This window comes from Gekko japonicus, unplaced genomic scaffold, assembly GCF_001447785.1.
Source record: "Gekko japonicus isolate JY-2015 unplaced genomic scaffold, Gekko_japonicus_V1.1 scaffold141, whole genome shotgun sequence".
Classification (NCBI taxonomy): Eukaryota; Metazoa; Chordata; class Lepidosauria; order Squamata; family Gekkonidae; genus Gekko; species Gekko japonicus.
The window spans coordinates 301,003-313,685 of record NW_015176455.1 but is presented as its reverse complement, the minus strand read 5'-3'; the positions used below and the strand labels follow the sequence as shown (position 1 = coordinate 313,685).

Here is a 12,683-nt window from a genome sequence, read left to right as displayed (position 1 = left end):
ATGTTGGATCAGGCCAAAGGCCCATCCAGTCCAACACTCTGTCACACAGTGGCAAGAAATACCAGTGCCATCAGGAGGTCCACCAGTGGGGCCAGGACATTAGAAGCCCTCCCACTGTTGATCCCCCCCCCAGCACCAAGAAGACAGAGCATCACTTGCCCCAGAGTCCCTATCTATACCTTGTGGCTAATAGCCACTGATGGACCTCTGCTTCATATGCTTATCTAATTCCCTTTTGAAGCTGTCCATGCTTGTAGCTGCCACCACTTCCTGTGGCAGTGAATTCCATGTGTTAATCACTCTTTGGGTGAAGAAGTACTTCCTTTTATCCGTTCTAACCCGAACCGCTCAGCAATTTCATGGAGTGCCCACGAGTTCTTGTATTGTTAGAAAGGGAGAAAAGTACCTCCTTCCCTACCTGCTCTATCCCATGCATAATCTTATAAACCTCAATCATGTCACCCCTCAGTCGTCATTTCTCCAAGCTAAAGAGCCCTAAGCGCTTTAACCTTTCCTCATAGGGAAAGTGTTCCAACCCTTTTATTATTCGAATTGCCCTTTTCTGCACCTTTTCCAAAGCTGTGTATAGAATACACATATATGTGTATATAATATTATGATATTATTGATATTGGCTGATCTGTTTTCAATACCCTCCCTAATAATCCCCAGCATAGCATTGGCCTTCTTTATTGCAGTCACACACTGTCTCGACATTTTCAGTGAGTTATCTATTACAACTCCAAGATCTCTCTCTTGATGTTGTAGTAGATAACTCACTGAAAATGTTAGATAATTCTGTAAAGGAGGAATGCTAGATAATTCTGTAAAGGAGGGGAAAGTGCTGCGGAATACATTTCCATTCTTGACTTTGTGAGAAGGAGCTAGGTCTCTCATCTCATGTGCGATTTTTGTAAACTTCTTTATCAATACTGCATATAAGCATTCATGACTATTAAGTACATAAAATCCCCTTGGTTCATGCAGTGATTTATACACAGGAGTTTAATAATGCCAACCATGTAGGCAAATCAATTAACTCAGTCTCATTCACTTTTCTGCAACAAGCCTACTTCTCTGCAAGTTGAACAAAAATTTAAATTCTGTCAAGCGTGTATAAATGCCTACACTACCATAAAAATTGTTGATTGTTGACATTGCACACATGAATAGTATACTCCCAGATGAATCTTGTGCATGTCTGGAAACACAGAGATACATTAGCAAGTGCTGATAGTTTCCTAAATGTGATTGTCAGCATCCATTTGTATAGATCTGAAATATGGTGAGATGTTTATTTTGAGACATATGTGAGTAGCTTGATTCTTTCCTCCTTATCAGAAAAAAAAGTCTAAGATAGCCGCCATCTGCCCAGGGACTGCAGAAACAAAGGAAAGACTTTTTGCACCAAAAAGATGTCTAGGAGCCTCCAGGAATTTGCACCCCACCCTTCCTCGGATGAACACCAGTAAGAGAAGATCAGATTTGCATAACTGGGTATAAGTGCTTACTTTGTTCTGATGTTATCAAATGGATTTCTCTCCATTGCCTTATCCATTCACTTTCCTTCCCTTAGGCATGTTGTTTTCTTTTTTTTCCTTTTAGTTTGTAAGTCTGAGGACAGTGGTTTCTCTTCTGAAAGTAATGAGTGCTGTTTTGGGAAACAATTATCTGAAAGTGGGATATAGATAGCAATATGACAAATAAACAAACATTTCTGGGCTTTGGTTATGTATATGGGAATGGGAGAAACTCAAGCCCAAGCAAGGAAATACAAGATGAAAGTGTATGCATTAGGTATGGTCCTCATACAGTAATTTCTTCTTCTGTAGAAGCAGTCATGATCATTCCCAGGTAAACGCTTGGTGACCCTGTGGTAGATGGATACCACCAATTTCACATCAATGCCCACAACCATGGAGGCTAGAACCAATGCTGGCATAATTGTGGAAATTCTTGTTACTGTATCTGTGTAGTACACTTTTCACCACATGTAGGTGTATATGTGATAATAGATTGTTCAGAAGTACTTGTTTGTAGGAAACAACTGTGTGAACACACTTCTTGATTCTGCTATCATCATGTACATATATCACTATTTTAGATTTTTAAACTGAATTTTTTTCAGATACACAAAGTCCTCTGCTGAACACATTAATGCCTTAAACTGCATCAGACTAGCGGCCAATCAAGATCAGTGGAATCTGCTCTGGGGCGGCAGCAGATCTCCAGGGTCTCATGCATAGATCTTTCATATCACACACAACCTGAGCCTTTTAATTGGAGATACCAGGGATTGAGCCTGGAACCTTCTGCATGCCAAGCAGATACTTTGATGCTGAGCCATGGCCCCCTGCTGATTCCACGATCCGCCACCATGCAACAACAGGCTGCAAATATTGCTGCTTAACCTCTCTCCGATGCTGTTCTGAGCTGCCATTGCTGCTTGCCCACAAGCTAGGGAGTGGCAATGACTCCTTGGACTACTCATCATTTACTTGCATACTTCTCTGTATGTAGGCACCAATAGCCCAGGAGGCTTGCAGTGGAATCTTATAGAGTTACATCCTTTCTAAGCCCATTGACTTGGATGGATTTAGAAGGATATAATTCTGTTTAGAAGTGCACTCTTAAAGTGGCATTTGGGAATCGTACTTTATTCCCTCCTCTAGAGGGAAGGGCATGTGTGTACTTGCAAGCAGGAGGGGGCAGTAAACTTGGGTGTGTGGTTCACTAGAGTTATTAACCTCCAGGTTGGGCCTAGAGTTCTTGCAGAATTGCAACTGATCCCCAGACTACAGAAGTCAGTTTCCTTGGAGAGCTTCAGAGGGCAAGAGAAACAGTCCCTCCCCAGTACAGCTCCCAAACCTCTAAGAATTTCCCAAGCCAGAGCTGGTAACAAAGCAGGGGGCACTGAAGGTAATCTTGCCCTGAAATCTGGAACTGGCCCGGAACTCCACAGCCCCACCCCTTCATCAACTTATCCCTACTTTGGTTTACAGTTTCTTGGAGTGAGAAGAGTGTGACCTAGTACAAAGAGTATCTAAAGAATCGCCCAAACACACGGCTTTGAAAATGCCACTCCCATTCTTTGAACCTGAGCTCAGATTCCCAATACACACCTACAAGGAACCCAGACAGTGAAGAACAGGTCTGCTCTTCTGACTTTCCCTAGCCATTGAGTTAGGAAGTGAAGGGAAGCATCTTTCTCTCCACCTCTCCCCATTAATCTTGAATATCTTTCCTGTCTTGTAGGAAAATTCGTGTTCTTTTCCGGGTCTGGGTTAAAAATGCTTTTCCACCAGAGTTTTGTGGAGGAGAAAGCAAAACAGAACACTATAATACCTTCTTCCCAACCCTCCTCCGTTCCTGCCACATATATGTTTAACACACCCTTTTTTCACCTCAAACAGGGAAGACAGTGTCCTCATGTCAGTGAGAGAGTAGTTCACACACATCTATTGCTACGCTAGCGTGCAATGGGGTGGGAGGGTAATAACATTAACCTCCTTCCGTCAGGAGCATCCATAGGGAATTAATCGTAAACAGACACATGTAGCTCCAGCAATGGCTGGCCAGATGACATATCTCTCTCACACACAAAAAGGGTGGGAGCATCTCACATCCCTTAAGCTTCTTCCTCCGAGAGCGCGCGCCCTCCTTGCTCTCTATAACGTATTCTGCGGCGCGCTCCCGTCTCCCGTTACTGCAGCTGGCTTGTGTGCGCGAGCGCGCCATGCAGCGGTTCACCCCGACCCTTAATTCCTCTGAACCAGTCCAGCGGCGGACGGATAAAATCGAAAACCGCGCGATTGCACAGGAGTCTCCTTCTCTCTCGCTGCGTTGCGGAGGGATCTCTCAGTTTCCCCCTTTAGAGAACGGGAAGGAGGAGGGGTGTGTGTGCGCGCGATGCGGTTCTCTTGAAGCTCCGTGGCCGTTACTTTAGGAGAGGGAGAAAAGGCGAAGAGGAGATCGAGGGTGTGCACCCGTGAGGGGAGAATTAGTCCCCTTAAAAGGGGGGCGGGGGTGTTTAAAGACAGGAGGGGAGGTGTGGTTGCTATAACGGAGGCATTGGGAACAGGAACCAGAAAGAAGGGCATGTGGGGGAAAGAAACTGACTGGGTGAGGGGCTGAAGTGGCGATGAGTCACCTAGGAAGGGCTAGGGAAGGGAGAGACTGAAGTAGCCGGGGGGGGGGGGGGGGGAAAGGGCTGCTAGCAGTAGTTGAGCTACCTTAAAAAAAAAAGACAAGTGGGGGAGGCACTAGATATCTAGGTGCTGTTCGTGAGAGAGGCAGAGAGAGCCCCGGTTTCCTGGGAAGGTGGGCGAGGTTGTCAGGGCTCCTTCCTGTCTGCAAGAAACAAATCAGGGCTAGCTCGGTGAAAGGAAGAGTGATTTTTCTCTGGGTTTGGCTTGGGTGAAGGGTTGTGCATGCGAAGGAGGGAGACTTGTTGGGGGCTGGCGAGGGAGAATGCCGTTTCTCCCCTCCCTGTCGCTTGCACGCTCTTGCTGGATCGGGGGTAATTAGCTTAGGAGAGTTTCGCTGGCGTTTCTGCCCCTGGAGCGCGGTCGCTTGCTGGTGCTGCAGCCCGAGGCGGAGGGGGGGTAATTGCGTGCGCGGCTGATGTAGGATCTTGGTAGGGTTCCTCCTTTCTTTCTCCTCTTCCTTCCTCTTCAGCACGGAGAGAGGAGGAAGAAAGAGTCATTCGGAGACGTTGGTGGAAATTAAAAAAACCAGCAATGAATGCCGACCGCTGCTTTATCGTTTTCTTTCTGGATGAGGAACAGAAAGCCCCTTTGGCCAATGCCCTGACTACTTTTTAAATTTTGTTGGCGAACTGCCTTGGATATCTATTTTTCTAGAAATCGTGGAGTGTTTCAGGGAACCACTACAACGAAAGGAACAGAAACTCTCCGTTTTGTATCTTTTAAATCCCGATTTTTTTAAAAAAAGAAACCTCTTAAGTACAAAGCATGGAGAATGAAATATTCACGCCTCTTTTGGAGCTCTTCATGTCCAGCCCTCTTGTTACATGGGTAAGCATTTATTCGTCATTCTGTGGCAGATTCTTTTTAAAAGGATAACCTTTCATGCTGTAGGAACTGAAATGGAGTCAATATCATGATGCTAATTATGTTGTAGGTTAAGACATTTGGACCCTTAGCTGGAGGAAATGGAACGAACTTGGAGGAGTATGTTGTGCTTGTGGATGGAGTTTTCTTGAATGAAGTCATGCTGCAAATGTAAGTTATTTTATTCCTCTGTATTTTCGTTTCTTACAGAATGCTGTTAAAGGTAGTGATTGGTCTAAGAACACATTAAGATTGTATAGGAATGGAGCTAAATGTGTTGCTACACTTTATGATAGGGTACTGTCGCATAGAAACTGGCTGCTGTTTTTCTGAGAAAGTTGTATGTGTTCATCATTCTAAGAGAAGTGGAGAGTCATGAAATACTAGGGGCAAAGAGCTAAGAGCTAACAGTATGCTTGGTCAATGTTTAGTTCCTACCAAACACAGGAGAACCACTTTATATTTGGTGTAAAACTCAGTATTCATTTTAATGGTTTTTGGAGAAGCAGACTGGATTACCTTCCAAGACCCAGTCTTTATGTTTAATGTGGTAACATCTGTAATTCTCATCAATGGTATTGGCTTACATTAAAGTGCAATTACAGTCTTGTCCTATCTTCATCTATTTGTAAGAAAATTCACTCTTTGCTGCAGTCTACATTGAACTATTTTGTGCTGTAATTTTGAAATATCTCAAAACAAAGGGATAGTACTGTTTTCAGGCTTGCCTACTGATGAATCAAAGTACTGATTTTGTTTTAGTTGGCATAATTTGATAGCAAACACTACAAACAGTAGTCTGTCCTTGGTCTGTATTCACATGGCAAAGCTAACCGAAATTGATTAATACTTAAATCATGTTGGACTCTCAGTGATACTGTATGAAAAAGTCATATGCTATTCCATTGGAAAACAACTAGATAAACTGAGCATTTTAAGTAGTAAGCTGTGGAAAATAATTTTTACTGTAGCAAAAATGTGCTCTTTGAAGCTGTGTGTTGGCTCCGGTAGGATAAACATTGCCACAAGTGGTCTACTGAAACATTTCAAAAGGGTGTGTGTGTGTCTAGAACTGGATTACTTTAAACTTATAGGAAAGACTCTCTGATATGAAAGCTTTAAGCTTTGATCTCATAGTTTTGTATATCCTCTTCTGACACCCAGGAAATCACAGCTTGCAAGTTATTGTGGCCCAATATTTGGAAATCGCCATGTATGAATAGACATTTGTGAGATGAGCCACAAGATGTTGTTAGTAGGAAGAATTTGACATTAACTCTCCCAGCTTGTGCATTTGAAGGCTACATAAGGAAGATGTTTGTATTTAGCAGTGGACATATTTATAACTTGTTGACACTGAGGTGGATCCCACCCCTAGCCTACCATTCCACTTAGCAAAGTTTGAAGCCTTCCTCCAGCCTAAGAAAGCCTTCCTCCACCCCATTGGAACTAGCTTCAGATAATATTGTTATTTAAGATCTATGGAGGGTATACGGTCCATTAATGAAATTGTACAAATGTATTTCTTTCATTGTAGATTCAGTAAAGCTAAAGATTTCAATTATGTTGTCACTTGTTTTTTGTTTGTTGTGAGGACGGTGTTTTTCTTGTTTTATGGTCTTATTTAATCAAGGTTACTGTCGTTGATGGACTTTGCAAGAATGATGAGCCATAAGGATATGTCTCAGAATACTTAAATATTCAGTTGCCTTTCAGAATGCTTGGGTGTAGGGGTTGGATTTAGGTGCTATTTGATTAACGGTCTGATCTGGAATAGTAGACTGGCCGGGCCTGTTGATACAGTATGCCTAGGAAATTTTTCATGGGCTTCTGTCTGATTTAGAGAGATGAAGGTGCTGGAATAGCAAGAAAAGCAGTCTTAGGACATAAGGATGAATTTGTTGTTCAGTCACACAGTCGAGTCCATGGACCACATCACGCCAGGCCCTCTTGTCTTCCGTCATCCTCTGGAGTTTGTTTAATTTCATGTTTGTTGCATTGAAACACTGTCTAACCATCTCATCCTTTACTGTCCCCTTCTTCTTTCACCTTCATTCTTTCCCAGCATCAGGATCTTCTCCAGTGAGTGCTCCTTTCTCATTTGGTGGCCAAAGTATTTGAGCTTCAGCATCTGGCCTTCCAGGGAACAGCCAGGGTTGATTTCTTTTAGGATTGACTGATTTGATTTCCTTTCAGTCCAAGGGAATCTCAAGAGTCTTCTCCAGCACCATAATTCGAAAGCATCTATTCTTCAGCACTTGGCCTTCCTTATGGTCCAACTCTTGCAGCTATACATTACTACTGAGAATACTATTGCTTTGACCATACGGACTTTTGTTGGCAGGGTGATGTCTCTACTTTTATTATGCTGTCTAGGTTTGTCATAGCTTTCCTCCCAAGGAGCAGGCATTTTTTAATTTCATGGCTGCAGTCACCGTCTGCAGTGATCTTGAATCCCAGGAATGTGAAGTCTGTCACTGCTTCCATGATTTCCCCTTCTATTTGCGAAGGAGTGATGGGGCCAGATGCCATAATCTTAGTTTTTTTGATTTCGAGTTTCAAGTCAACTTTTGCACTCTCCTCTTTGACCCTCAGCAAGAGGCTCTTTAGGTCCTCTTCACTTTCTGCCATTAGAGTGGTATCGTCTGCATATCTGAGGTTGATGTTTTTCCTGGCAATCCTAATTCCGGTTTGTGATTCATCCAGGCTGGCATTTCACACAATGTACTCTGCATATAAATTAAATAAACGTGACAATATACATCCTTGTCAGACTCCTTTTCCTATGCTAAACCAATCAGTTGTTCCATGTCCAGTTCTAACTATTGCTTCTTGACCCTTATACAGGTTTCTCAGGAGACATGTGAGGTGGTCTGGTACTCCCATCTCTTTAAGGACTTGCCATAGTTTGTTGTGATCCACACAATCAAAGGCTTTAGCGTAGTCAATGAAGCAGAAGTAGATGTTTTTCTGGTACTCCCTTGCTTTCTCCATAATCCAATGAATGTCAGGAATTTTATCTCTAGTTCGTCTACCTCTTCGAAACTCAGCTTGTACTTCTGGCAGTTCTCTATCCATGTACTGCTGAAGCCTAATTATTAGCAACGCTGTTGTCATTTGGTTGAAGATTTGTAAGATATTTACTTTAATTAATAATTGTTTCATGATATTGTTTTATTCTCTTGTCTAAAGAGAATTGTTTGACTTTCATAGTTTTGTTGACAAACCCTTTGCACTCTGAGATTTTGACTGAAGTAGTTTCTGTCTGCATCAGCTACTTAAAAACAGCATGTGGTTTTGGTATTAAAGAGAGACTGATACTCCTCATGCAGTGGTCCCAAAGCTGTTTATAAGAGTACATAACCACATATATAACATTAAAAAATCCCATAAATCATTTCAGAAGAAATGTGAGTATCATCTATAAAACAGCAGACTGATCCAAACCTGTATTCCACATAGGTATCAGCAAAAATCCTTCTGAAAGAATAGTGTCTAGGGGGCCATGGTTCAGTGACAGAGCATCTGCTTGTTATGCAGAAGGTCCAGGGTTCAATTCCTGACTCCAGATAGTAGTTGATGTGAAAGATCTCAGCCTGAGACCCTGTAGAGCTCTTGCTAGTCTGAGTAGAAAATACTGAGGAACCAATTGTCCAATTCAGTATAAGTCAGCTTCATATGTACATATATATATATGTAACATTATCACAAGTCTTCCTGAATATAAATGAAGAGGGAGCTGTGCAAATTTCCAATGGAAGTCAGTTCCAAAGCACCAGAGCAACCACTGAAAAAGTTCCAGAACAGTCACTGCAGTCTGGGTATCCCGATGGAAGATAACAGATGAAAGATACTGGGAGAAAAATAGATCTGTATGTGGTTTCATATGGGGAGAGACAGGCCTTCAGATATGTATAAAAGTCAAAAACGGAACCTTAAATTTAAAGTCAAAGTGAAATCCAGCATCTAGGCTTACTTTAAGTGAAGGCCTTCTTACACAGCATTACACTAATCTAGCATTGTAGTCACACTAGCTTAGATCAGTGTGGCCAGATCTGCCAAGTCTAGAAGAAAAAATATTCAAACCAAAAGGCAACCTGTGTGTTCATAAGTATAGCCAAGTCCAAAAGTACCCTGATCTCTTCACTTAATTTTGCACAGATAAAATTGCCCTATCCAAAATTGATATTACAGTTTTTTCTATGCAATTGGCTTTTCCAGTCTGCTCCTAGTAAAGATGCAGTAGCTTCTGAAGGGTTAACCAAATGTAGAGCCTTGTCATCAGAGTATTAAGATGTTCAGTCCCAAAGCTATGGAAAATCTCATTAAGCAGGTTGACATAATATTAAACAGACATAGGAGGAAGAACAAAATACTGAGCACCCCAACATGTGAACTCCCAAAGTGCTGTCATTGACTCTTCAGTGACAACTGTTTATATTTGTTTGGACAATTGTCTTTTTTGGAGGTGTGCTATGAATTTTACCAGCTGGATTTGGAGAGGTTCATCTCCTAGCCTACTTTTTCTTCAGATTATAGGACCGTTCTCCTTGGAGGAAGGGTAGCATCAAAGCATAATAAATACAGGTATGTCTTGTGAACTGTATCAGTAAGACTATATGTATGTGAGAAGTGAGAGCTGGCATAGCATAGTGGCTAGAGTTTCAGGCGAGGACCTGGGATGACTGGATTTGAATTAAGTTTGAGTCCAGTGGCACCTTTAAGACAAATGAAGTTTTATCATGGTGTAATCTTACAGATGCACTGTATCTGAGGAAGTGTGCTTGTACGCGAAAGCTTATACCATGCATAAAACTTTGTTGGTCTTGAAAATGCCACTGGATTCAAACTTTGTTCTGCTGCTTCAGACGAACATGGCTACCCCTCCTGGATCTGGATTTGAATTGTCACTCAACCACATAAGCTCACTGAGTGACCATGGGGTCCATTACATCTCTTGGCCTAATTTACCTCACATGGAGGTTGCTGTGAGGATGAAGTGGAGGATGGAAGAACTATGTGAAAAACAGCTCTGGGTCCCTCTCAGGGAGAAAAGCAGGATATAAATAAATAAGACAACCTTATCACAGTAGTTTCTGGTGAAAGTTCCTGTTTTGCAGCATTTAAATGAAAAACTCAGGGATGTTATATACATAAGAAGCTTCATTAATTGAACCCAAGTTCTGTACAGCAAAACTGCATTTGCAGTTGATATTACATCTTGGTTGCATCCACACATAGTTGGATATTGTGCTAGAGCAATTATTTGCAGCTGGATTGATTTGACCACATAGGAAAATCCACTTGTGAATGATTGCTCCAACTCAACAGCAGCACAATATCCAGTGGTTTGTACAGCCCTTCTGTGTCTGAAGAGGGCTTCTCTAAGTAAGTTTATAGCCAAATCTATTGGTTAGCCAAGACAATAATTTTTCCATATTTAGATCAGATAATGGATGGAACTTAGTCTTGTGCAATTCTGTATCAAGTGAAGGCTGTCGGGGAATTATCAGTCCTGTGCAGATTCTTACTTCACTACCATGAATAGACTTCCACTAGTAAATAGTATTATCTTTCTGTGGAATTCAGCAAAAGCCTTCCAGACTTAGTGATCAAAGCCAGTCCAGAAGAATAGGTCTCCAGCAGCTTTATCAGATGAAATTAAGCAAACTGGAGCACATTGGAAGACAGGAGGGCCTGGCGTGATGTGGTCCATGGGGTCACGAAGAGTCGAACTCAACTGTGCGACTGAACAACAACAAGCTTTATCAGGATTTGAGAGATGGAACTCTGTACTGTGCTGTTAGTCTCCATGGTTAGCAGTTCTCAAGAACAATTCACTTTACAAACCATCTGTTGTACAGTGCAAACTTCCCTCTAGTCCTGTTTGTTCTATCCAGCAACCCATGGATGAAGGCTCTTGGATGGATTTAGTATTAATGCAAATCTGGAAGTTGTCAGTAACCATTTTGATGGTGATGCTATTACTTGTGTTTTCATACAAAGCCCTAGCTTCCAAGGTTTAAAAACCCAGTTCCTAGATAAGTGCAGGTGAAGTTACAGTTAAATATTAGTAAGCAATGTTACTTCTAATTCCCCCCCCTCCCGAGCAGAGCAGTTCACATGAGGAGCAGAATATACCTGCTGTAATCTAAAAATGGGCAATGGGCAGTGCAAGACCCTGTGGAGCTCCAGGTTGCTCCTGAGTGGGGCTTCCTGTGTTAATAAGCAGCTGCTCTTGCACACAGCTTAGAGGAAACACTGTCATTTGTTTTTATTTAGACTTGTGCCCCACCCTCGCAGCCACGGCCGGCTCAATAAGTAGTTAGTAATGTGTCTAATGGGGGCCTACTAGGTGTGTAAGGTGTGGTGTTGGAGGAGAGTTTTATGGATACCATGGACTTCCAAAAAGACAAGAAAGATCTAGTGAAACCTGAACTCTTCCTGGAAGCTAAAATCACTAAACTGAGGCTATTGTACTTTGGTCTCATTATTAGATCTGAACAAGTCTGAACAGAAGGTTGTTTGTGAGGTTATTCATAGGGTCGCAATAGGTCGGAAATGACTTGTTGGCGCTTAACACACACACACACACACAGAGGAAACAGTTTAGCACTTATAAATAGAACAATATTTGTAATTGTGCAGTATTTGTTTACTTTTTAAAACTAAAGAACTCTGAAAGCTTAAGGCAAAGCCTTTTTTACTTTCTACAAACATAAACCAGCGGAGCTGTCACTCAAGAGCAAGGTCACCAATCTTTCTACAGAAGGATGGTATTAACTAAACTGCCTATGCTTGAGTGTTATGGGGAAGCAATTTTATCATCAAACCTAGAACTTACTAACGTAGGAGGGTCAGTATTATACTCAGTAACCCCAAGATCTTGTTGCTTTTTGTTACTCAGTGCAAATTATAATACAGACCATAGCCTTTGATTTTAAAAGTTCTGTAAGAGTAACCAACATCTGCTTGATGTTGGTGGCTTGCTTTTATTATGTACTACAGAAAACTAATAGGTTTCAGCTGTGATTTGATTGTGATTATTAACCCTTTTTATACTGGTATATTGCTAGAGAACCTGATCTCCTTATTCTCAAAGTTTTACTTTTTTGGATTGGATTCCTCCTTTGTTGGTTTGCAGAGGAGAGCTGCTTAATCGTAGATAATGTGGATGGCTAAAGTGGTTAGAGTCTTAAAGATGGCAGAGATGAAGCACATGGTACAATCCAGAAAACAGTATACTTAAAAACTGTGAAAAATAAGGCCAAAGGCCTCACTAGGTTGTTTTGTGTCTCCTGTGTGACTGTAACCCCTATAACACTACATACAAATTGGTGAACAATCCAAGGCTAGGAAGCAATTTCCTTAAGAGGAAGGCAAAGGAGCTGACCTGTCAGAGAGTATAGCTGCATTCTTCCACATCCGTTTCTCAACCATTTCATTTAACTGTGCAGTTACCCAGGAGAATAAAATTGGCAAATTGTCAGCATTTGTAGCCAAGGGAGAAGCGTGTAAATATATGTTGGCCAGTGGCAAAGAAGGCTTGAAAGACTGGGAGGTTTAGCCATATGTAAAGAACAGCTGTTCTGGAGGGTCAACAAACATGTA

The 12,683-nt window shown here is 41.9% G+C and overlaps 1 protein-coding gene across 1 annotated transcript in view; it reads left to right on the top strand.

Moving 5' to 3' along the window:
• The first annotated feature begins 4,723 nt into the window (after positions 1 to 4,723).
• The window catches only part of CCDC88A (coiled-coil domain containing 88A), a 145,313-nt gene continuing 137,353 nt past the window's right edge, over positions 4,724 to 12,683 (top strand). Inside the window, 2 exon segments of the mRNA XM_015426940.1 lie at positions 4,724 to 5,036; positions 5,143 to 5,243. Of these exon segments, the coding sequence (XP_015282426.1) occupies positions 4,974 to 5,036; positions 5,143 to 5,243 (164 nt within the window). The 5' untranslated portion in view covers positions 4,724 to 4,973.